At 40.9% G+C, this 27270-nt stretch overlaps 1 protein-coding gene across 2 annotated transcripts in view; it reads right to left on the bottom strand.

Moving 5' to 3' along the window:
• ARFGEF1 (ADP ribosylation factor guanine nucleotide exchange factor 1) overlaps positions 1-27270 on the bottom strand; it is a 4299619-nt gene that overhangs the window by 755116 nt on the left and 3517233 nt on the right. For both annotated transcript variants that reach the window (XM_044067163.1, XR_006364243.1), the window contains exon 35: positions 25548-25687. In XM_044067163.1, the coding sequence (XP_043923098.1) occupies positions 25548-25687 (140 nt within the window). The remainder of the gene's footprint in view (positions 1-25547; positions 25688-27270) is intronic.

Here is a 27270-nt window from a genome sequence, read left to right as displayed (position 1 = left end):
AAATAAATTTCTCTGGAGTGAGGAATGCCATCTGGGAAGTTGTGTTCAAGCTTGCTCCCAGGAATACAATTTGTTGGCAGGGTACTGGGTGTGATTTATTTTCGATGATGGTGTACCCCAGTGAAGTAAGAAGTCTCTTTTCAAATGCCAGGTGTTGTAGTAGCAAGTCCTGACTTTCCACCTGAATCAGGCAATCGTCCAAGTATGAGTAAATCTGAATACTTCTCTGCCTGCAAAAAGCAATGGCTGGAGCTAGGCACTTTGTGACTACCCTGGGTGCAGTAGAGAAGTCAAAGGGAAGTGCAGGGAACTAATAGTGCATAGAGCCTTCCCTGAAGCGAAGGTATTTCCTGCAAGATTCCCTTATGGGGATGTTCAGGTAAGCTTTTTTTAAGTCTAGGGTTGCCAGCCAGGCAACATCGGAAGCAGCTGTTGGAGAGTTAGCATGTTGAATTTTGGAACCACCAGAAAGGTGTTTAGAATGAATAAATCAAGGACAGAACGCCAGGTGTTTTCTTTAATGGGAACCAGGAACAGTCTTGAATAAAAACCCTGTCCCATTTGTTCTGCTGGGACAGGTTGAATAGCATTGAAGCTGAGGAGAGAAAGTACTTGCTTTTGGGCCTCCACCCACTGGTATGGGGGGAGGTCTGGCTATCCACTTAAGGTTGGGAGTGAGTGGAAGTCGAATCTGTATGTTAGGGAAACAATGTTTAAAACCCATTTGTCTTGGGTAATGTATTCCCAGTTTTCTGCATACAGGGCGAGTTTTCCTCCTAAAGGTGCAAGTACTTGAACGAGGCTTGGGGGAGTTAAGGATAAGTCATTGTGCAAGTTTACTATAGGGGGTTGGCTTACTACTCCCTGTTTTGGATGTGGGAGCACCCACTGCTTAGGTCTGTGCTTAACCTGAGACTGAAGTCTTGGGGGTCTGCTGCCCCTGGGTTTGGACTGAGAAGGCCTGGAAGGGACTGGAAAGGGCCAGTTCTTTGAAGGCCAATGCCTACTGAATATAGGTGGCTGTACTTGTAAGAAATCTTTAACGGTTTGCATAGATTTAGCTTTCTCCTCCACCCTTTTGAGAACTTCTTCTGTGTTATTGCCAAATAGGCACTCTTGCTTTAAGGGTGCGTCCAGTCATTTTTCTTTGACATGATCTGGCAAGTTTTGTTCCTTAAGCCAAGCATGCCTTCTAAGAACAGAACCAGTGACAGCAGCCCTAAAAAATGCTTCTAAAGCATCAAAACCACACTGCAAAGTATGTTTACCAACTTGGTTAGCAGAATGCATTAATTCTTGTAAATCTTTGTGTTCTACACAGTCAGGAATCAACATCATTTTCTGTTTAATTAGCCCCATAATATGATGTTGATACTTTAACATATGAAACTGGCAATTTAAAGCCCTAATGGCCATAGTAGCAGAGGTGCACACCTTCTTACCCCATCTGTCTAAAGCCCTAGAATCTCTGTAAGAAGGGGTAGGATTCTTGGCAGTAGTAGCTTTAATGCCTTTTGATCCTTGGGAAATGGTCTCTGGATCTGCAGTAGGATTCTTGAAAAGGAATTTGTGAGAGTCAGGTACTCTATAGTACCTGTCAGGTTTCCTGGGAGCTGGAGGCAAAGTATACGGGGTAAGGCTGGATTCCAAGAAAACATCATCTACAATCTCCAGAACAGGAGGCCTGTGCTGAGGCAGGTTTAAAAATTCCCTGAGTCTCTTTTTCGACTGAGAGTAGTCCTGGCTTTCCTAGTGGAAATGCTCCATAAGGGAATGCAGGGTTTCGCCGAAAGAAAAATCTTCTGGAGGGGAAGCAAAGGGAATGGAATCCTCTGCATCAGAATCCTCATAGGTAGATAAGGGTATGTCCTGCTAGTCAGAAGGAACAGAGATATCAGATTACTGATCAGAAGAATCAGAAGGAAATCAGTTCTAGGTCTCTTTGAGGGGGAAGGCTGGCTTCCCCTAATTAAGGTAATAAGGTCTTCAGCCATTCTAATTATTTGTTTTTGAGGCCTGTGGGCCTGAAAATACGCTTTGGTCATTGGTTTCCTAGGCGTAGTGCGAACTTTAGGCCTGAGAAATTCAGTATTTTTGGCTTGAAACGAAGTCGTCGGTTTAATATGAAAATCGGTGGGCCTGAATACACCCTCAGAAGCCGGTGCCTGCACAGCGGCTCCGGACCCATCCAAAGTAGAGACATCTGCAGGTTCCATAGTCGAAGAAGCATCTCGCGGCATACCGGACTCCGAATGGGTCTCAGTAGAGGCCTGCGAATCTGTAGAGGTGGGTATCAGGGGCTGCGAAAGTGCCTCACTGAGTATCAGCGGACTGGCGACTAGCTTAACGGTACTGTCGTCAGCAGTTTTGGACCTATGCGGTCTGTCTCTGTCTTTATCCTTACGTTTTTTCAGAAGATCGGTAGTCGGGTGGCTTACCAATGCCATTTCGGAGTATGGCGATCAAGAGTGAAAGTATTTAGCTACAAAAATTGCCCGATGACAGATAGTTCGGGCGTTGAACAAGGCACAAAACCAGCAGCGAGGGACGTCGTGGTCTGGGCCTAAACAGGTGACGCAGTAAGAATGAAAATCTCTATGAGGTATTTGCTTTCCACAAGCAAGACAATTATTAATTTTTTCTGACATTGGTTACAGCAAGAAAAAAGGATCCCCAATGGGGTACTTATCTTTTAGAAGACTTCAGGTCTGAAATTCGAAAACGAAAATTTCAGGAGTCGGCCGACCAGCACTTACAAACTGCTTCTGCTTCGGGCACCGCATGGCAAGAAAGATTGATGTAATAGCATCGGCTGCATGTTTTATACCCCTGACGTCATGGAAGAAGTGACAGCATCCGACGCAGAAATCCCAAGACTCTGGTATTCAGGCTGGCTGAGGGCTACCTGCAGGCAGATAACCCAAGCATGATGACTGCAACAGTGAAACACGAAGAACATATTATAATAGATAACTTAGGTTGTTTTTCATCTAAATTATATAAGAAACTTTGTCACTGCAATTATTTGTTGTACCGAGAAAGTATGCATCCTTCTTATGTTTTCAAAAAATGTGGTGAAGAATCAGGTTTTTAGAATATCCAGGTTGAATGTGAATGAAACAGATTTTGTAGATCAAATGAATGATCTTAAATTTTTATTGACAGAAGGTATAGAGAGGATGAGGTTGATAAGGCTATAAAGAGTGGTACTCAATTAAGAGTTAACAAGGTGAAACCTTTTTTTTTGAAGGGACAATAATGAATAAAGAGGAGAACATAGATAGAAAGGGAAGTTAAAAGTACCTCTGTATTACTCTAATAATGTTAATATGTACATAAATGTTATTAAAAAATACTGGCATATACTTACCGCAAATTAAGACATCAAAGAAATAGTGGATTCTCAACCTAAATTTTTGTTTAAGAATATGAGATCATTAAAAAGGCAGTTGTGTTATTCTAAGGCTAAAGATAACTTAAAGAATAAATATACAACTATATCTTGTGGTAAATGTCCAGTGTGTAAAGTTGTAGATACTTCAGATACAGTCATACATCCTGATCAGAATAAGATATTTATTTTTAATGTCTCTACTACCTGTGATTCGACATGGTTTACCTTTGAAAGGTTGAAAATCAACCTACTGAACGGCCCTTTGTGCGAACCGCAATGACGAAAATCGTCAGTCTGATTTGCACCGAGGTTTGAAAATCAGCAAATCAAAAACTAGATTCGCTGATTTTCGAACTTCAATTCAAAGACAAAGCGTAACACCCCTGCGCCCTCCACACCCCCCTACTTTATTATTCTAACTCCCAAGGTCGCACTACAGTGGGGTAAGGGTCCACTTCCCGATCCCCACTATAGTGCACTTCGCACTAAAAATGCCGAATCTGTAATGAGCGAACGTTACTGTGCAGTCGCTCACTGCACATTCGATGCATTCTGTTTTCGGCCTTCCGAAAACTTGAAAAAGTTCTTTTGGACTTTTGTATTTCACTCATGTGCATTACTCACATGTAAAGTTAACCTTTGACGCATACAGTGTATTTCACTTGTTCGACTTGTCAAAATTTCTATATAGGCAAGACAGATGCAGCCTTAAGAGATAGAAAAAAGGAACACATATTATTGACACGGATAACACACACAGTTTTAAGTTTAGGGCTATTGGAAGGGTTTATGAGAATATCAGATGAGGGCATGTTAGAAATGCTACACAGCAGTTGGAAACAAAGTGGATTGTCCGTTTAAGGGGAGACTTTGGACATGGTTTAAATGACAAAGTGCCCCTAAAGCCTATGTTGAAAGCCAGATAATTGTGTAGATAGTTTTCAACTATGTAAATGTTATAGTGTATATCAGACATCTTGCCTTGCATTAATTTATGTACAAATGAATATATATATATATATATATAGTAGCATTTCATTTTATGAAATATGCTTTACATTTGTGTATAAAGTTTTATTATATGCGATTTGTCAGTTGGGAGGAGCATTTGGTATTTAAATGAGTTTGTATGAATGGTTTAATGCATCTGAAGAAACAGTTTACTGCGAAAGTGCTCATGTCTTATTTGCTTATAATAAATAAGATTTTGTTCGTAAGTATGGATCGTTTTGCTGTTCCTGAGTCCGTTTGCTTTCTTGGAATTATTCAACTGTGTTTTTATGGACTTCAGTTTTGGTTCCTGTTGGTGGCTTTGTTCATTACTACTATTATGAATAGTATGATGAAATAATGCAATTATTTTTAAATAAATGCCAGTCAGTATGATACACAAAAGCAGACTAGCGTCCAATGGGTAAAACAGCACTTACAGATGATAAAAGCAGATATGCTCAAAAGAAAATAAACAATTAAAAATACCATAAGTATACTGCATAAACATGTCTATAGTAAAGAAGTTCAGGAGGAAACAGATCAAACAACATTGCAAAGCAATTCAGAATGTCTTTGTACAAGGTACCTCCAAGACTGTATAAAGAATTAATTAACTTAAAGAAGTTATAATCTGAAATTAAATATAGACTTTCCAAGTTACTCCAAATAGCAGATGTGTTGTGAGTATAGAGTATTTACCAGACAAACATGAAAAATTGGAAATTATTTTGGGAAATACTATGGTTACCAATGGCTGAAAAAAAGTAAAATTCTAAAAATACTTAGAACTTACAAATGCAGGTACCGAAAGATGATAACACCAGGGCCAGTCCCAATGGCAGAAGAAAAAAATAAAAATTCTATAGATATATTGGCAATGATTCAGAAATGCAGGTACCAAAAGATGTTAAAATGAAGGTTGGCCTTAATAAAAATCATAAGTTAGGAAAGAAATCCAGTCATATGTTTTCTTTTCTTGAAGAATACGTTGATCTCAGGGCAAAATATTCAAAGCTGATAAAATAACAGTTACCAATCAAATGAGAAAGAAATTCTTGGCAACATATGGCTCGTACATGGAAACAGCAAAATGCAATCAGCAAAAGACATAATGCACTGGCCACAAATGTCAACTCACTGAAGAGATGTTGCCATCATTAATGGGTGTTGCAAAAATCCAGACGATATAGTCCATGGTTGTCAAGTTAATGAAGTGTGTCACTGTAAATGCAGTCAACAGGCACAAATTTACTCCAATTTAAAGTCAGTTATCTTACATGTGTGGATTAGTCTAAGTTCCCTGAAATATGCAGAGACAGAACAAGTATAAATGTGATTAGCAAACCATGTTCTCAAGACCACAGACACTTGATGTTGTCACAGTTGACAATGGGCTGCAAAATGAAGTTAAGAATTCTAAAGATCTATACTTTAATGGGAATTCATGCATTTAATGTGGTGTCCACAATGTCCACAATCAAATGGTCAAGTAAACTACCCACACTGAATATTTTTCATAACAGTGAGTTTTAGAAGAAGATATGATATTTGATCTCTCACAGTTTTGGAATACCTAATTGCAGGGACTCAAGTCTCTCACAAGGTCAGTTGTTAATGGGCAAAATGCTGAAAAATAATCTGCCTAACTACTTATGCTACTGATGCCAGAAATCAATATAAAGCAGAGGACATGCTGAAGAGAAATCAGAAGAGACAAATACCATTGTAAAAGAAAATGCACAACACCATATGATTTATAGAATGAAGTCAGAATAAAAGTACAAAGGTAATAGCAAAATCTGCAGTCTGAAGCTGATGCTGTTGGTAAAACAGAAGAAAACAGGTGTACTGTTATTCAATTAAAAAATGGAAAACTGTGTAGGAAGAATCACAAACATTTGTACAAAGCAAACACACTGGAGTTCCAGAAGATGAGCACCTGGAAATTCAAGTGTCCCAACCATCTCTTTTGCAGGAAAAATAGACAGTACTGTAATAGTCAAAAATGGTGCACACAAGTTCCAGAAATTAAGTCTCCAAAAAAAAAGCTGTGATGCACAAAAACTATCAAGTATACAAGTTTTTAAATCTGGTAGGTGGGTGAAGACACATACTGGGACACTCTGACATCTGAATGCTGCATTTATTTAAGCATCTTTAAAATGTGCACAAAGAATATTATTTGATACAAACTGCACTTGAAATTCACAGTACAGGGTTAAGATACATTTCAAATGATTAGTGTAATGTTACACATACCAGTTCAAAGAAAACGTATGAATATGGTGTGTGTGTGTGTGTGTGTGTGTGTGTATATATACATATATATATATATATATATATATATATATACACACACACACACACACACAGTATTGTATATCTGTGTGCGTGTGTGTATATATATATATATATATATATATATATATATACATATATATATATATATATATATATATATATATGAGAGCACAGGATTGATAATAAATACATGAAGTCATCACAGCTGCTAAAATGGACCAAAACCCACTATTTTTACACTACTCATTAAAAAATATATAAATGTTTACATACTGTACGCAGAGAGGCTAAAAAAAAAAAAACTCATACCACCTCAAACTCAATCTGCTTACCTAAATATAACAATAACACAAAACTGAAAGACTGAATTCCTGCATTCAGTGCAGTATAAAAAGTAATGTTACACACTGCAAAACAACCTCTAAACCAAAATCTTCACTTAATTTTTTTTTTGCTTTGCTCAGATATTTTAAATTTAACTTATAAAGGATTTTTTATTCATTTTAATGCTAAAAATGTACAGACTGCAGATCAAATAACTCCAATGAACTAAATTTGTCCTTATTAGAATAAAGTAATTATGAGACAACTGCTGGTGCCTAATTCTGTAGAGTAAACCCCAGGTTGCTATACCACTAAAGAAATACACATAAAAACACATTCTAGATGAAATAAAAAAGGAAACTTTACTGAAACACTACAGTGAAAGAGAAGCACTTTCATCTTCTAAACTGCTTTAAAGAGCTGTGTACTTCTTCAGATCAAAGTTTATGCCAAAGTACACACACACACATGAGCGCACGCAAACACACAATAAAGGGGGTGTCATACAGGTCTATATTACATCATCGAATGCTTAAAAAAAGCGAACGATAATTAATTGACCCCATGTAAGCGAAAGCTTACAATGTCGAAACCTCAGAACAGCTATTTTTTCCAAGGGAAAAAAAATCACTGTTCCAAAAAAAACAAAACAAAAAAAAAACCTTTAAAACATTACATAAAGTGGGGGACTGTGCCCCCCCACACCCCCTAGTTAAATATAACAACTCTGAGATCGCACTATAGTGCCAAAAACGTCAAAGTAATGGAAGCGGCCAAGTGAATTCTTTCCCAGGGAAAGAATTTGCTTAAAAGTCCTTTGCTATTTTGCCTTTTCATTCTTTTACGTTCTGGCAAGATGCATTTGACAGAATGCGTCTTCAGTCACGTAATAGGAACCCGTGTCATACACGGGTCTATATCACATCGTCAGACTCTTAATTTACTCAATACCTAATCGTCAAACTACCTATTCAGTGAACAACCTAATCAAATTGGAATTCAATGAAATATTTTACTTTTCCAACACTGTGAAAAGTAAACTTTTTTAATGTTTTTGCGGGGAGGTTGTGCCCCTGCACCCCCCCAAACCCCCAGCAAATTAAATATAACAACTCCGAGATCGCACTACAATGAGGTAATGGGTAAATCACAGCCAGGTGGCATGTTAATCACACAATGTTTTTTTTTCAGGATGGCCAAGTAAAATCTTTTGCTGAATTCTACTTTGATGATTAGCTCATTCACTGAATAGGTAGTTCGACAATTAGATAAATTAAGAGTTCAACAATGTGATGTAGACCCCCCCCATATATGGGTATCATGGTTGTTTTAAATGTCATGAGTTAGAGAAAACTGCATGCCTTGCTGTACAATTTTTCTAGAATGTTTTTACAGAATGTACACTGATTAAAGACCTCATGGAGGTCAGACACTTACAGCCTCCATATCTCTGTACTGTTTACCCACCATCCTGGCCAAATAATCAGCCTCATTATAGGTTCATAATAAGTACTAGGCCAGCTGCTTTTGTGGGCCTTTTTAAGTCTAGCCAAATTTTCCCTTTTTGCGCTCAAATTAATCTATCCCATTTGGTTAGAGATTAGCCTTACCCACGTCACGGTCGATAATTACACATTATCCATAATGAGAATAACTGGGTGCATACCAAAAATACTTTGAAGGGAAACATGCATGGGATAAAGCATTTAGGAGTTGCCTCTGTCCATTAGTATACAGGGACAGTCCTGGGGTAAATTTTTCTGTTACCCATAGATCCAAGACGTGCTTGAATATGGACTGGGATGAACTTTGTTTTACATGGATGGCCAGTCTCTTCTAGAGCAGTAATATCCTCTGAAAGACATACCTGTCCTTCTAAACTGTTCTGTTGATACTGTAGAAAAGGTTTAGATCCATAAACTGAGTACTTCTGATGCCATTTCACTTGCTGATGTGCAGTAAATCCATCAGTAATGGTTCAGAGGATACCCTGTATGCCAGACACAGGTCACCTCTTAGCAGTCTGTAGGATACAGAGTACATTGACAAGGCTTTGAGTCAGTCCATGTAGGACATGTTGTTTAAGCCTTGTATCCTTTTAGTAAGGTATTTCTGTGGATGTCACAGTTTTTCCATGTGTCTAGGGAGATACAAAGCAAACAGGGCATTATGTTCAATGACTGGCCTGCTGAGTAAAGACAGAGATAATGACATCCCTAGGTCTAGGCACAATCCTTTTGTTTATAAGCTATGCCATACAGAAGGACTTTGTTACAACAATAGACACAATGTTGGTCAAAATTTAGGTTACTCTCCACATAAGTTCCCAAATCCTGAACAATTGGGTCAATTCTAGGGCATATTTTTAATGTGGTAGTTCCCAGAGACAGAGGACTTCCCAAAGGATACAATCATGTATTTTTTGACATTTAGTTTCAGTCTATGATTTTGGCACCATTTATTAATTTGCGACAAACCTTCCTGCAGAATGGCTACGCAAATTGTGGATTCAATGGCTTTTTCTAGATTGCAGTCACCTGCAAACGTAGTCAGCTAGAGTTCTTTGGCATTGGCTTTTACTTCAGAAAAGTAGATGCCAAACAACAGAGGTCCTAGGACAGGACCCAGGGGGACTCCACTGGTGACTGGTCTCTTTATGGAGGTAACTTTCCTTATTTTGATTTCCTGTGTCCTATCTGTGAGCCAGCTGCAATCTAGCAGGTGATACAGGTATATATCCCCAGTTTATTTAGTTATGTTACTATGCCTGAGTGGAGAAACTGTGACAAGGAATGCTGTATATACCCATTTGCCTTCATCTATTGCTTTGGTGACCTTTTCAAAAGAATCCACCAGGCTAAGTAAGCATGATGATGGAACACATCATCATGGACCTAATGAACAAGGATATAGGGAATCTCCAAACTCTGGATCCCACACAATTTGGTTTTGTGAAGGGTAGATCATGCCTGCTCAACTTGGTCAACTTCTTTGAGTCAGTCACCAGAGCTGTGGATGAAGGCAAGATGGTTCATACAACCTACCTTGATCTGGCCAAGGCCTTTGATACCATTCCCCACTCAGGAATCATAGGAAAACTGACTAAGCTACGCATCAACCCCTATATCACTAGGTGGGTTGCAAACTGGCTCACAGGTGGAACCCACAGTGTGAAAGTAGCTGACTCCAAGTCAGACTGCTGACCAGTCATGAGTGGAGTCCCACAGAGTTTGGTCTTGGGTCCTCTCCTGTTTGGTATCTACTTCTCTGAAGTCCAGGCCAACATGAAGGGACTCTGGCTGACAAAGTTCACAGACAATTGCAAGTTGTGAGCTATTATTAACTCCCTGAGTGATGTTAACATCCTACAGAAAGGCCTCACTGAGACTAATGACTGGTGTCAGAACCATGGCCTTAAGCTCAATGCCAAAAAATGTGTTGTCATCCCCTTTGGGAAAAACCCGGTTCCCATGAATTACCATATCGATTGCCACTGTGGTCAGCAAGTCCTTCTATGTGGCATATCTCATTACTAAGGGTTTTGCATCCAGGAAGAAAGAGGTCATTGTCTCCCTGTATTCTTCCCTCATTATGCCAATCATTGAGTACAATGCCCCATTTGGCATGTACCTCACTAAACTCCTACAACAACTGGAGAGGCTGCAAAAGTACCTCACAAAGAGGATCCTAGGCCTTAAATATGTGTCCTATGTGGACAGACTAAAGAAACTCCAACTATTCTCTGTCTCATATCACCTACGTAGAGGTAATCTCTGCTTGACTTACAAAGCCATGTCTGACCCAGCTCTGTTAGAAATGTTACATCTAAAGAAATCCCAATCCCTCCGCACAACACGCTCCAGAGACCTCAACCTCATTGCCACAATCAACAGAACATGCTGGAGGGACAGGTTCATAACCCAGAAACTGCCCATGCTATGGAACAGACTTCCCATACATGTCAAACAGAGCACCTCACTTGCCCTCTTCAAAAGAGATCTCGATGAGTGGATGGGAAATAGAAAATTCACCCCAGGGATCACACCAGTGGCTTTACTCGACAGAGGCACTGGGAACTAATATCGGGTGGCACAATGCCAGGGTAATTCTATGGGCTAGGATTGTAAAGTCCCCAGGGTCATTAGCCTAGTACACACCTATGAACCTATGACCTGTCCTTGATGAATCTAAATTAAGATGGGTCCAGTGTTCTAAGGTTCCCTATGTCTCAGCTGATTAGTTCCATGATAACTCTTTTCATGGCTTTGTATACAAAGCTGGTCAGACTTATGGTTCTGTAATTGCCTGGGTCTGTGGAAAGTCCTCCCTTATGCAGGGGAATGACTGTAGCTGTTCTCCATTCACTTGGTACAAAGCCTGTACAGAGGCAAAAACTGAACAATGTTGATAGGGGTGTGGCTAAATTGTCCTTCATGCTATTTAAGATGCATCCAGGGATATTATTAGGATCCATCAATGCAAAATTCTTTAGCTTTTGATAGCACTTTTAGGACTTGTGTGATACCTGGAGGTGAGTCAATTTTGGGTATATCTTGAGGGACAGACAGAGAGGAAAGAGAGGTAAAATTAGAGTTAAATTTATTGGCCAGTAGATTCACTATATCTTCAGCCTCGGTACAGGTGACATCACTCACAATCAAATCAGCACATTGGTGCTTTTGAGATTACAAACACAACTAAAAATGCCTTATGACTGCTTTTGGCTTGGGTATCTATTTTAGCCTCAAACTTGGCTTTGACAGGTTTTATTAAGCTTCTGAGTTTGTTTATTTCAGTGACAAGGGCTCTAACATGGGAATTACTCTTCTTACCTTTGTTTGATCAAAATTCTTCTCTTTTTATTATAAAACGTGTTGATATTATGGTTCCACTATGTGGCTTACTTTCTGTGATATGTCCTGCACTTGTTCCTACATGGTACGGATGCATCTATGCAATTGTTTATATGCTGGCATAGTGGTATACTGGTGTACTTTTCCTCATATTCAGTGGAGTTAACCGGGTCTGGAAAGGATTTGAAGCTTACAAAGGTATCACTTAGGTGTAGGTAGTTTGTCTTAAAGAAATTTCTAAAGGTACCTTGGGTGGATGGGAGCTCTGGTTTCAGTTTTATTTCGAAGGAGACTGTTTCATGGTCAGAATTAACAAGTGATGAAAATATGAAAGAATGGTGCAAGATGCTCCCATATTAATAAGGACATGATCCAAGATGTTATTCCTCCTAGTGGGTACTGTAACTAATTGTCCCACGGCATTTGTATTGACAAAGTCTAGGAATCTCTGTGTTTGTGCACTGCTGGTAGTATAGGTTCCCAGTCTATAATTGGATAGTTTAGATCACCTACGGAAATGGTATTGGGTTTAATACTTATTGATTCAAGCTCATGTAGATACACTGTAACAGTTTCATTACACAGAGAAAGAAAGATGTGTATTCATTTCTATATCTGATTTTAAATTCATTTTAACAGCCTATATTTGCTTTAGCCAAGGTCTTACAGCCTATATTATTTATTTACTGATATTTGTTTGCTGGGAAAGTCAGACTGGGTCAGACGAGCCCATTTTCAGTGGAGGACTGGGGAGAAAAGCTCCACTTAACTTCTTCTTTTGGCTTTTCCTGGTTAGGGGTCGCCACAGCAGATCAACTGTCCGCTCATGATTGGCAGTGGAGTATTACAGTGTCGAGTGGCCAGGAGCCCAACCTTCCACAGAAGGCGCACACATACACGCACTCACACCTAGAGCCAATTTAGAGTGTCCAATCCACCTACAGCATGTCTTTAGGATGTGGGAGGAAACCGGAGCACCCGGAGGAAACCCACGCGACCACAGGGAGGACATGCAGAGTCCGCACAGAAGGCACCCCAGCCGAGGATCAAACCAGAGAAAAAGCTCCACTTAACACAGAAAGCAAAAAAAAAAAATTCAAGTACATTAAATAAAAAACATCTGAAAATTATACATTTCAAAAATAAACAATATTGCAAGTCATAGAGACATACTAAAGAATATGGGAAAATCGGTACATTCTATCCAATGACAGGTCTGGCACATTGATTAGATGGTATACGCGCTTTGTGGATATTTTTTTGTTGTGGCAGGGCCCTGAAGAATCCTTGCTGGAGTTCTTTCAGTATATAAATGGAGTGAACACTTTTTTGAAATTTACCTATAAATATTCCTCTACTCTTGTAGAGTTCTTAGATGTGCAGATCAGTAGGGATGCCCTATATTCCATGTCCACGAGCGTTTATAGGAAAAGTGTTAGAAGAAATAACGTTCTACACAATAATAGCATGCATCCTAATCATACCAAACTAAATGTGCTTCGGGGGCAAATTTTCCGTATCATGCGTCTACATAATGAGGACGCACAGTTAGAAAAGGCACTCATCCTACTTAAGGAAGTATTTATAAACAGAGGATACAAGACAGAAGTCATTGAAACACAAATACTTGAAGCCTGGAATGAGAGGGAAGGCAGATGTAAACCGTATTTTAGTATTAAGCATAGCCCTATCTCTGCACAGACGCCTGAACAAATTGTTGATCAGAGTCAAACTCCTATGAATGTTGGCAATAAGCTTAGGATGCCTTTGACCTATGCTAGCAACATCAGCATGGTATGTGATACTATTAGTGCCAACTGGGATATTCTTTTAAATATACCTGAACTACAAGGAGTGATTGGGAATATGCCTGATTTCACATTTAGGAACAACAAATCTCTCAAAAATCAACTTTGTTATAGACCATTGAATCCTTCTAGCTATGCCCAATCTGACAGAAAGGGTACCTACACCTGTAGAAGGTGTATGGCCTGTATATGCATACACACTGGGGATCATTTCCTTCACCCCCAACTTGGTTTCAATATTGACACTAGTTTCTATGCGGAGTGTCAGACCAAGAATCTGGTATACTTCTGTTTCTGCATTACTTGTTTTTCCTTCTATGCAGGTAAGACAAACAGGGCTTTCAAGGACAGGATCCTTGAACATCTGAGAGACATTAGAAATGTGAAAGTATCCAGTGCTTTAGCTATGCATGTTAATGAGACAGGCCCCAGTCATAAGTTCAAGTCCTTTGCTTTAGAGTTAGTGCATGCTAATATTCGAGGTGGTGATCTATCAAACAAGACTGAATCCATAGAACAGAAATGGATTATTCAGCTACAAGCTGACAAACCCCTAGGTTTGAACAGCAAGGAATCAATAAAACCTTTCCTTGAAGCAAGAGCTCTGAAACATCGTTAGCCCTGCTGTTAATATGATAAAATCAATTGTTTATCATGATGTTCTATGACTATATTTATATCTCTCAACTACGTATTTGGTAGCATATGCATATCACACAGTTTACACATCATCCTATCCTCATTTTTGTTAACTATACATTTAGTATCAGGCAGTTTTTATTAATACCATATAATAGCCATATTAGTTCTACCAATTCTGTCTTCAGACTCTCAAACAGATTGACTGTTTTGTTTTTTCATTACTGTCCATGCTGATATAGCAAGGAATCAGCAGGATTTTTTAGACATTTTATTATTAGTTGCTGTTTTCATAAATGCTGCTATTTATTTGTATAATAATCTGTTTTTATGCATGTATATGTGTTGAGTTTTAAGGCTGCAATAGTTTGATAGTGTTTAACATTGTGGATGTGAGCTGCTTTCAATTGCCAGCACAAAGCAAGTCTATTTTGCACTACAGTATGTAATTTAAATGTACTGACCTTTCCCTTCCTTCTAGACTTGTACTTGATTGGCTGCTGTAACATTTAAATAGTCATCTGTTACATTGTGTTTAACATGGTCTGATGAAGCGGAGTTTGTTATCCGTGAAAGTGCTTACCTCTCTGTACTTTTTAGAATAAAAGAATCAACAAAACAAAGCAAAGATCGTATTTGCCGTGTTTGGAACCTCTGTGGTTGTTTTTGCTGCTACTATTCTTTTCCTTGGTGGTTCCTTTATCAGAAACAAGGTCTCTGTTGTATCCCATATTCCTTTAAAGCTAGTTTGAAACTGATAGTGTTATTAATTGATCTGATATGGAGAGGAAGTTTGTTCCAAGCAGTGGTGACTGAGTGGCTATAAAGAATTTTGCCAATGGATTTATTAGGTTTGGAAATTTGAAGTGGTTAGGGACATACTGGGAGATGAGAGTTGCCAGGGAAGGACAGGCAAGAGGTTAGTGAAGGATAGAGTGAGTCAGGAGAAGATGAGTCAGGAGGAGTTGATGTTGAAATTTTAGCCAGTGGAGTTTTTTTAAAGAAAGGCAGTGGTGAGAACGATATGGGAGATTACTGGGAAGTCTAGCTATTTTATTTGTAAGTTCAAGTTTGGTTGGCATATTTTTGGAGGTTAGTTAAGATTGGGGTGATGTATAACACGGTAAGGAGTAGGTAGGCTTGAGCTAAGGACAATTTAGATTCTTGTATTAAGAATTGTTTGTTTCTGTAAAGTAATCCTAGTTTTTGGTGTGCTTTCTTAATGCAATTATTGATGTTGATGTCAAATTTATGTTCATCGTCTATGCAAACCTCAAGTAGATTAGTGTGAAATTCGACTTTGATAGTAGTGTTGTTTAGAGAAGAAACACAAAAGGTGGATTTGAGGTGTTGAAGAGGCAAGGGGAGGAAGAGAAGTAGTTTAGTTTTATTAGGGTTAAGTAGAAGTTGGTTGGTTGTGAGCCATCTTTCAAATGAGTGTAGGGATTAGGTTCATAGGTTCATACTAGGCTATATGCCCAAGGGCATTTATAAGCCTAGCCCAGAGTTTTGTGGCTTTCGCCACCCCTTTAGTTTGGAGGATACTATGCCCATTATTTTGCTGTGCCTCTGTCAAGCAGTGACACTGAGATAATCCCTGGGGTATATCTGCGATCTCCCATCCATTGGTCAAGATTTCTCTTGAACAAAGCCAGCGAGGTGCTCTGCCTCACATGTACCGGGATTTTGTTCCACAGCATAGGGAGTCTCTGGGTGATGAATCTGTCCCTCCAGCACGTCCTATTAATAACAGTGTCAAGGTTTAAGTCTCCTGCCCTTGTAGTTCTGAGGGATCTAGATTTTTTGAGGTGAAGCATGTTCATCAATTCTGGGTTGGACATGGCCTACATGGCCTTGTATGTCAGGCACAGGTCACCTCTGAGCAGACGGTAAGCGACTGAATAGAGCTGGAGTTCCTTCAGTCGGGCAGCATAGGACATATTTTTGAGACCCTTTATCCTTTTGGTGAGGAACTTTTGGGGCCTTTCCAGTTGCTGCAGGTGTCGTGTCAGATACATTCCGAATGGGGCATTGTACTCAATCATTGGTCTGATGAGTGATGAGTACAGGGGGATGATGACTTCCCTTGATCTAGATGTGAATCCCTTCATGATCAGGTGGGCAATGTAGAAGGTCTTCCTAACTACTTTGGCAGCGTGAGTGTCAAACGAAAGGTTACTGTCAACCTGGGTCCCCAGATCCCTGATAACCTCTTCTGTGCTTAGTGGATTGCCGCCTATATGGTAGCTAGGGGTAACCTTGTTTTTCACGAAGGGTATGACTATGCATTTTTTGGCATTTAACTTTAGGCCATGGCTCTGGCACCAGTTATCCGTTTCTATAAGACCCTTCTGAAGGATATCTGTGTCAGATGTGTTCTCAACTATGGCGCCCAGTTAGCAGTCATCTGCAAATTTTGTCAGCCATAATCCTCCTGTGTTTGCTTGTACTTCTGAAAAGTAGATGCTGAACAGGAGTGGGCCCAGGACTGAGCCCTGTGGGACACCACTTGTGACAGGCTTTGAGTCTGACATGGCGCCAGCAACTCTGACCCTGTGGGTTCTGTCACTTAGCCAGTTTGCAACCCATCTTGTGACGTATGGGTTTACATTTAAGCTGATGAGTTTTTCAATGATACCTGAGTAGCGTATTGTGTCGAAAGCCTTTGCCAGGTCGAGGTAGGCTGTGTGGACTGCCTTTCCCTCATCAATGGACTTGGTGACGGTTTCGAAAAAGTCAACCAAGTTTAAAAGGCATGATCTGCCATTGACAAAGCCAAACTGGGTCGGATCCAAAGTCTACAAGTCTCCTATGTCTTTATTTATGAGTTCCATTATGATCCTCTCCATAGCTTTGCAGATCAGGCTTGTCAAGCTGATGGGACGGTAATTTCCAGGGTCGGTGGAGGCACCGCCTTTGTGAAGTGGGACCACAGTTGCCGTACGCCACTCCTTAGGCACGTATCCTGAGGTGAGGCTAAGATTAAACAGCTGCCCTAACTGCGGGTTTAATTCCTCATTGAGTTCGTGGAGCACACCACCGGGGACACACCATCTGGTCCCATGGATGCTTGGGGGGTTACAATCCTCTGGTATAGATATCTCACCTTTTGGGGGGGGGGGGGATTTGCACTGAACCTGTCAGCCAGTATGTTGGCAATGTCTGTAGGTTCAGTAATTTTTACATCATTTTGAACTAATTCTGAGCATATCTGGGAGTTTCCTCCCAGGTTTCTAACATAGCTAAAGAAGGCCTTATGATTGTCTTTTGAGTCTTTAGCGACTTTTCTCTCAAAATTTGCCTTGGATGATTTTATGAGAGCTCTTAGTTTTTTACTTATAATGATCAAAGGTGTTTTCCCTTTTAAGGATTTTGCTCTATCTTGTAGTAGCTTCCTCCTTTTGTTGTAGAGTTTGTTTATGGCTGGGGTCCACCAGACTGGACGCTTGCCTTTGGTACAAAGAGTCTTTGTTTTGTTTGGGAGTGCCTGATCCATGCAGTCCTGTAGGTGCTGCTAGAAGGCATTTGTAAGTGATTCAGCGGCTTGAGTAATGGTTTCTGCAGGCTCGGGGGCCTTAAAAGAGACCACACCAGTCTTTAGAAGTGTGAAGTCAGCTTTTGAGAAGTTCTTCACTGTGGTCTTTTTTATCTCAGGTGGGGGCGGGATGTGGACTTCCAGTGAGATTAGTTTATGGGCTGATCTCACCAGTGAGGGGTATACTTCCGGTGTTGAACATTGTGACCCCATGTTCGTGATGATGAGATCTAGTATGTTTTCTCCTCTTGTGGGGATGGTGACTAGTTGTTCCATGGCATTTGAGTTTATGAACTTTAGGAACCTTTGGGCTAGAGTGTTGGGGCTTGAGTAGTGATCCCAGTCTATATTTGGGTAGTTGAAGTCACCTAGTATGATGGTGTTTGGAGATACATTTATCCCCTCCAGTGTTTTCAGGAAAGCTATGTGAGGTTCCTGAGATTGAGAGGGTGGCCTGTAACATGCTACAAATTGCAGAGCAGTCTTGCCTATGGTTAATTGCACCTGGATGGTCTCCGATGCATCGTGCGTTGCCACCAACCTTGAGGTGTGGGTGTCCTTGATGAATATAGACACCCCCCCTCCCTTCTTGGTGTTGTCTGGATTTTGGGGCCGGAACGCATGATATGAGGTAAAACCTGATAGTGCCGGGGTGCTCTCTGGAGCCTTGAACCAGGTTTCAGTCACAGCACAGACATCGATGTTCTCCATACTGAGAAGGGCCTCAGTCGTGCATCTTGAGGTTGAGACTTCTGGCATTGAGCAGCATTACCCTTAGTTTTTTTCCTTTTTTGTGTTTTAGGGTGGTAGGTTTAGAATTTGAGCCTTGCCTAAAAAAGGCACTATGGGGGTGGCAAGAGCCTTTGCCAATATCTGGAAGCCCAGGGGTGACAGGTGCAAGCCGTCCCTTGTGAAGCAGCGTGGCTTGTCCAGCATGTCATCCCAGGCAGACAGACATTGGATCCCCTTTGAATGACACCAGAGTTTAAGCCAATTATTAAAGCTGATCATCTTGGGTGAGGATGAGTAAGTGATGTAGAGATGATGGTGGAGTAGTCAGCATACTGTATTAGTGTGGAGTGTGGGCTGGATTGACAGAGATTATTAGTAAAGATATTGAATAACAGGGGCCCCATGATGGAGACTTGGGGACCCCAGTTTGAATGGACAGAAAGGAGAATTAGCAGAGAGCCATTTGACAGATTGTAGTCTATTAGGTAGGTAACGTCTCTAGCCAGCTTGATTGAGAAAGGTATCTTGAGGCAGTGTAACAATTGTCTCATGCTGTTGAATGAACATCTATTACTCACACTGCATAACACAGTGTTGTAAGAGATATACATATATAGTATCCTTGAATGCAAAAGGGCGGCCACAGTGGTGCAGTGGTTAGCGCTGGTGCCTCACAGCAAAAGGTTCTCCGGTTCGATCCTCGGCTGGGGTGCCTTCTGTGTGGAGTCTGCATGTCCTCCCTGTGGTCGCATGGGTGGCCTCCTAGTGCTCCAGTTTCCTCCCACATCCCAAAGACATGCTGTAGGTGGCCTGGGCATTCTAAATTGGCCCTAGGCGTGAGTGTGTGCATGTGTGTGCCTTCTGTGGAAGGTTGGGCACCGGGCTGGAAACAACACCGTAAAAACTCTACTGCCAATCATGCTCACTTTACCTATTCAGGCATGTCCAAAGGGCAGTTTCAGGTGTACTCTCCAGTTCAACTGGTGAATCTGGGCATTTTGAGGCAATGTTACAACTGCCTCATGTACACAGACAACCCTCTCCTCCTACCACCAAACACTAATATATGCATGAGATGCAATTATACAGCCAAGCTGGAGGCAAAGCTCTCTCAACCCAAGACTGGAACTGATAGTCATGAGGAGAAGGAAAATACTTGCAACACACCACCAGTCTCACATAGACCTACTAAATCAACACTGGCAAATAACACACATAAATACACAAAAACATACTTGGAGGCCCTAACTAAAAATCTGCAAAAGCAACAGAGACCTCCAAAGCAGACACCCAAGCAACCTCCACACCCCATCACAAATCATACTTCACATAATCAGTGTGTCATGCAATCACAGCACTTAAGGCAAAATAACATACCCAACACACTAGTAATAGGTGACTCTATAGTCAGGCACACTGATGTCCCACTAACTAGGCTGGACAAGGAGAAGGTTACAGTTAGCTGCCTGTCGGGCACCAGGATCTGCCACATAACACAAGCACTCGGGTCGCTCCAGAACAAGTACAAATACGACTCTGTCATTGTCCATGTTGGTATGAATGACCTGAGACGTACCTCCCTGGACCACATGAAAAGAGACATGGAAGAGCTCTCTGATCACGTAGCCCAAGTCAGCATGATCCTGATCCTGAGTAGCATCCTGTCCTCACCAAGAATGATGCCACAGTATAAAGAAAAATGATCAATTTCAACAACTGGCTACGTTTCTGGTGTCATTCAAAGGGGATCCAGTACCTGTCCGCCTGGGATGACATGCTCAACAAGCCACGTTGCTTCACAAGAGATGGCTTGCACCTGTCACCCTTTGGCTTTCGAATACTGGTTAAGGCTTTTGCCGCCCCCATAGTGCCTTTTTTAGTTAAGGCTTAAAAGACAAACCCACCACTGTAAATAGCACAAGTAACCAAAAACTAAGGGTAATGCTACTCAATGCCAGAAGTCTAAACCTCAAAATGCATGCACTTGAGGCACTTCTCAGTATGGAGAACATCGATATATGTGCAATAACAGAAACCTGGTTTAAGACTCCAGAAAGCACCCCAGCACTACCAGGCTATAACTCATACCATACCTTTCGACCACAGAACCCGGACCAAAACACAAATGGTGGGGGTGTATCCATATTCAACAAGGATACCCACTTCTCCAGGTTAGTGGCGCAGCACAATGCCTCAGAGATCATCCATGTGCAACTAACAATGGGCAAAACTGCAATTCAAATTGTAGCTTGCTACAGATCACCCATCATGACTCAGGACTCCCATTCCGCATTTCTGGAGACACGGGAAAATATGAAGATCCTACCAAAGGCCCTAATATTGGGTGACTTCAATTACCCAAACATTAACTGGGAGAACTACTTAAGTACTAACTTCCTTGCCCAATGCTTCCTAGAATTCATAAACTCGAATGCCCTGGATCAACTGGTCAACACCCCCACCAGAGGCGATAACATATTGGACCTGGTCATCACCAACATGGACGACCGGAGTTCTACACCGGAGGTCAACCCCTCGCTGGTTAGATCAGACCATAGACTAATCACTCTGGATATCCACATTCTGCCCCCACCCCCAATCAAGGAAACCATCATGAAAAACCTTTCAAAAGCAAACTTCATATTACTTAAGACCGAGGTGGAAAGGTTCACAGCCCCCATGCTAAAGACAATGCTGTCCAAGCTGCTGAATCCCTTACAAAGGCACTCTATGAGCACCTGCAAGAATGCATGGATTGTGCTATCCCAAGCAAAACCAAGACTCACTCCTCCAAGAAAAGGAAACCAGTATGGTGGACCCCTGTCATAAACAAACTATACAAATAGTACAGAAAAGAGTAAAATCCCAAGAAGGAAAGACATCCCTGATCAGTATCAGCAAGAAACTAAGATCCCTCATAACATCATCCAAGGCTAGCTTTGAAAGAAAAACTGCCAAGGACCCCAAAGATAACTACAAAGCATTCTTTAGCTATGCCAAGAACCTAAGTGGAAACTCTCAGATCTGCTCTGAGTTAGTGCAGAATGGCACAAAATACACTGAACCGACTGATATTGCCAACATTTGGCAGACAGGTTTAGTGCAAACTTCACCCCCTCTCACTCCTTAAAGGGCCCATAACCATACCAGAAGAATGTAGAGCCCCGGCAATCACTGACACACAGGTTAAAACAGCCCTGTCCAAATCCAAAAACACAGCTTCAATGGAACTGGATGGTGTTCCAGGCTGTGTCTTACATGGACTCCAAAATGAACTAAGCCCTCACCTAAACACACTCTTCAAACTCAGCCTCTCTACAGGCTACGTACCCATAGAGTGGCGCACAGCAACAGTTATCCCGCTCCACAAAGATGGAGCCACAACAGACCCCAGGGAACTATCACCTTATAAGCCTGACTAGCCTGGTCTGCAAGGCTATGGAGCACATCATCATGAAACTCATTAACAGAGACACTGGGAACCTCCAAACATTGGACCCTACCCGATTTGGCTTTGTTAAGGGCAGATCATGCCTCCTAAACCTGGTGGACTTCTTTGAGACAGTTACCAAGGCTTTAGACGAGGGAAAGGAGGTCCACACAGCCTACCTAGACCTCGCAAAAGCTTTCTACACCATTCCCCATTCTAGTATTATAGACAAGCTCACCAGCCTGAACATAAACCCCTATGTCACGAGATGGGTTGCCAATTGGCTCATGGACAAAACCCACACGGTGAGAGTTGCAGGCTCTAGGTCCAACTCTAAACTGGTTACAAGTGGCGTCCCCCAGGGCTCAGTCCTGGGACCCCTCCTGTTCGGTATATACTTCTCAGAGGTACAGGCAAGCACAGGAGGACTATGGCTGACCAAGTTTGCAGACGATTGCAAACTGGGGGCCATAATTGACTCTCTGGCTGATACAGACATCCTCCAGAAGGGTCTCACTGACACGGATACCTGGTGTCAAAATCATGGCCTCAAGCTAAATGCCAAAAAGTGCATAGTCATCCCCTTTGGAAAAAAACAAGTACCCGTGAACTACCACATACCTGGTAGCCCCCTGAATACAGAAAATGTAATAAGGAATCTGGGGACCCAAGTAGATAGTAATCTCTCCTTTGACAATCGTATTGCCAAGGTGGTTAGAAAATCCTTCTATGTGGCCCACCTAATCACAAAAGTGTTCGCATCTAGAACAAAAGAGGTTATTGTGCCCCTCTACTCATCACTCATCAGACCCATCATAGAGTAAAATGCCCCATTTGGAATGTACCTTACAAGACACTTGCAACAGCTGGAAGGACCACAGAAGTACCTCACCAAGAGGATTACTGGCCTCAGACAGATGCTCTATGCAGCCCGACTGAAGAAACTCCAGCTGTACTCGGTTGCATACCGTTTACTCAGAGGTGATCTCTGCCTCACTTACAAGACCATGTCCGACCCAGAATTGATGGACATGCTCCACCTAAAGAAAACCATATCCCCTCGAGCCACATGCTCTAGGGATTTAAACCTCACCACAACAATAAATAGGACGTGCTGGAGGGAGAGATTCCTGTCCCAGAGACTTCTTATGCTCTGGAACAAGATTCCAGTCTACATTTGGCAGAGCTCCTCGCTAAGACTCTTCAAGAGAAACCTTGACGAGTGGATGGGAAACAGAAAATTTACCCCGGGGATCACTGCAGTGGCTCTGCTGGAAAGAGGCACAGAGAACTCATGGCTCTGCTGGACAGTGGCACAGAGAACTAATCTAAGGGGGCAGCGAAAGCCAACACATTCTGGCTAGGCTTACAGTTGCCCTCGGGCAGATAGCCTAGTACTTACCTATGAACCAATGAGCAGACAGGTGATCCGCTGTGGCGATCCCTAATGGGAAAAGCCGAAAGAAGCAGTAAACTCAGATACCAAAATCTTCAGTAGTACATGACACATTACACCTCTCCAAGGCCATCACAATACACAAAATCCATTATATGCTGAGGTTCTAAAGATTAACTTGCCTAAGCTTCACAAGCTCAAAGACCTCCAAAACACAACAAAGGCACAAAGCACACTCAGCAAGTTAAGCCTGCATCCTCACATAGCATAAGGAGTCCTAAAGTCACAGATGCTCAGCCTGTAAGGCAAGCATCAACCCAACCAAACATACTCCATTGTAAGAAATACAGATGTGCATCTTACCAGAACGAGAAAGGAAAGAGTGATGTTTAGTTGCCTGTCTGGTGCCAGGATCTGTCAGATCAAGCATGCACTCAAGTCCTTGAATAATAAGTACCAATACGACTCTGTCATAGCTCATGTAGGTGTCACTGACTTGAGGTTTACCTCCCTGGACTATACGAAGACAGACATGATGGAGCTCTCAGACTGTGTGTCCAAGACAGGTATGAACCTAGCATTGAGTAGCATTCTTCCTTCTCCAAGAATGATGCCACAATATGAGCAAAAAATAACTGACTTCAATAACTGGCTTAGTTTTTGGTGTCATTCAAAGGGGGTCCAATATTTATCAGCCTGGGAGGATATGATCAACAGACCATGTTGCTTCACCGTGGATGGGGATGGCTTGCATCTGTCCCCTATGTGGTTTTGATTACTGGCAAAGACAATGCCCACCCCATAGTTCTTTCTTTAGGCAATGCCAACCTGATTAACATACCAATATAATGAAACAACCAAAGGAAAATATGAAGGTGTTACTGATCAATACTAGGAGTGTTAGTGATCAATACTAGGAGTCTAAACAAGGAACTCCACTCCCTACAATACTGTCCCACCCTGGAGAACACTGAAGCTTGTGTAGTGACTGAGACATGGTTTAAAATAGCAGAGTACTCTCGCTGTGCAAGGGTATAATGCCTTCCACACATTCAGACCAGGTACTGCACCAGAGGGAAAGAAAGGAAGGTGTCTCGATCTACATCGAGAAGAGACTCGCATCAAGGCTGGTAAAGTAGTATGATGCACTACACCTTCTTCATGTCCAAATAACCATCAGAAATACCCTGGTCCATATATTAGCTAGCTATAGAACTACCTCAGTGGTATTACTGTACCACTGTCAGAAAAGGGATTACCAAAAAAGACCACTGAACTGCTTCTTAGAGGTGAACTACCAGAACTTGGTAAGAAAGTAAGTAAATGCATGAACAAGATTGTTTTGCCACAACAGTAATAAAATTAAGTCCACTACAGTTGTGTTTGGCTGATGCTTTGATGTGCAGATCACAGTAACTGTACAGTGTCACAAATCTAATACTATCAACTACACCTGCAGGATTTTCTTCATTGGAGTCCATGACCATGCTTTTAAATAAATGGAAGTTCAATACAGAATATTAAGGCTTGAAAGAGTTGCTAAAGAAATGTATCTTACAATCCTGGATTTAACTCCCTCTGCCTCCACCTACACATGTTCCTTGGCTGCCCTTTAGTGGAGGACTTGTACCTAGACAGCATAAACAGTTACCACAAGAATTGTTTCTATTTGTGTTGTGCATTTGTTTTCCTGGGGATGAGGAGATCTTCCATATAAACAACATGTAATACATTGCTATCTTTCCTTCAGCTCTTGATGACTGAAATACCTACAAGTGAGAAAAAATATACATTGGAGGGTAGGGTCTCTTTTCTCTGTTATTTAATAATGAATTCTCCCATGGCAAGTCCTGATACCATGTATGTGTGTAAAACCAACAAAACTCTAATCAGCTATGTCCTACCAGATCTATCATAATATCTGCAAAAACATTTAGAAAAAAAAATAAACCAACAATTTTATTACAATTACATTCACTGAGTATCGCATGTAGAAAGCTTTACCCCTAGTATAATCATAAAATACTGACTGTGGGCATCTTCTATATGAATGGTCACATTTATTTTCAAAACCTTACTTAAAACTCCAAGTTATTAGACATTTTCCAGCCTGAAAACAAGGTGCACTCAGCCTGCCATTACCTGAGCAGCTGCCAGATTCTCTGCATCTTCTTTTCTGCTCGTAGCAGGAAAAAATACAATGTTGTCTATGGTCTGAATTAGCTCCAGCTGCACAACACACTTAATAAGGAGTGCAGAAAATAACTTCTGATCTTGGTATTCTGTGGGAAACAAAATGGGAATGGCATTAGCACCTGAAAGAAAATATCAGAAATGAAAATAATTGCTAACTCCTATAAACAAAGCTCTCCAGGCTGAGTTCCAGGCATTCACTGAAGTTTTAATGACAAACAATCTGCAATAAAAACACATTACCTTCATCCTAAAGAAATGCTTAGAAACTTCATGTGCACAAGAACTGAAAATGCATAGATTCATGGACATCCTTAAATGCTTTGTTATGATCACAAAAAGTCACATGGGATACCCATAGGTCACACTGTTAAGCTAAGAACCTACTGTCCTTCAAGAAGCTTTATTTTTGTAAAGCCACAATGATGCTTTCAACTTATTAGATAAGTATCAACATTTTTTTGAAGGAATCTTATGAATGACTTCATTTGACTGAAGGGCTAAACCTCTTTTACAGTCTTGCAAGACATTCTGCAATGTATCCATCACACTTCTTTTTGATAGTTTTCTAGCACTTGGTTCCCCAGTGTGATGTCAGTGTTCCTAGCTGTGCATTCTTATGCACATACTGTCAAACAGAACAGAAAAACTAACAGTTCAGTACATGAAACACACAGAGGTTACCTCCAAGTAGCCTATAAGAAGCAGAATAGCATGATATTTCCTGAAATCTTTCTGAATAGTTCCAAGTTTTCCAGTGCTGTCACTTTTCTAGTGGAAAAAAATCACCACATTTTTTTGCAGGTTGCATTAGGTGGCTTCTTCAAGGGCCAAAGCTGTCAGCAATGGACCCACCAATGAATAATATCAGTGGTACAATTAGCTCTCAAGAGTGACCAGAGATACACTCTAGAATAGAGAATAATGCAGAATATGCTTTTCTGACTTTGGAAGGTAAATACCAGTCAAATTTAAATGATCTATGGTGGTCCCTCGATCTTCAACAATGGCAAAATAGACATGTGAAACGCACAGATTATGTGTGTGCTCCTAGTCTTGCAGGTGATATAACAATGAACTAAAATCAAACATGACCAATAGTGGTAATAAAACAATCAAACACCAAAAATATCACCAGAAAATAGGGAATAGAATTTAGCATAATAATGATTTAATAGCTGCTTTCATCAACCAAGTGACTTCTTCAGAATAGTTACACTAAAAAATTCATATCACTTAAATACATAAACGAACGTTTGACATTTAAGATACTATTAAATCCTTAATTAAACAATTAATTAAAATCACGTATCAAAGACAAAAGAACATAAAATGAAATAAAACAATGAACTCTGTATAAAACCTAAGTCGTTATTCATTCTTTACCTTAAGCCTTCTATTACTTAAAAACACTTAATATTTATTGCTTCATTCAAACCAGGGTGTTTGTCAGCACCAAATCTAAGCTGCAAATGGTCTCCTTTGCCTCTAATCTATTCTTACAGTTTCCACCTCTTATATCAAGAGAATCTTGCTCCAGAATAGAAAAAAGCATTTTTTTATATTTTTACAACACTTGGAGTGTTTATCTAGAGCATTATTTACATCACCCTTTTTGATGGAACATATATGCTCTCTAATCTTATCCTGTAATCTTTAAAAATGTAAATTT

This window comes from Protopterus annectens, chromosome 3.part1 (assembly GCF_019279795.1).
Source record: "Protopterus annectens isolate FY-2018-M chromosome 3.part1, PAN1.0, whole genome shotgun sequence".
NCBI lineage: Eukaryota > Metazoa > Chordata > Ceratodontiformes > Protopteridae > Protopterus > Protopterus annectens.
This window is presented reverse-complemented; position numbering and strand designations above follow the sequence as displayed.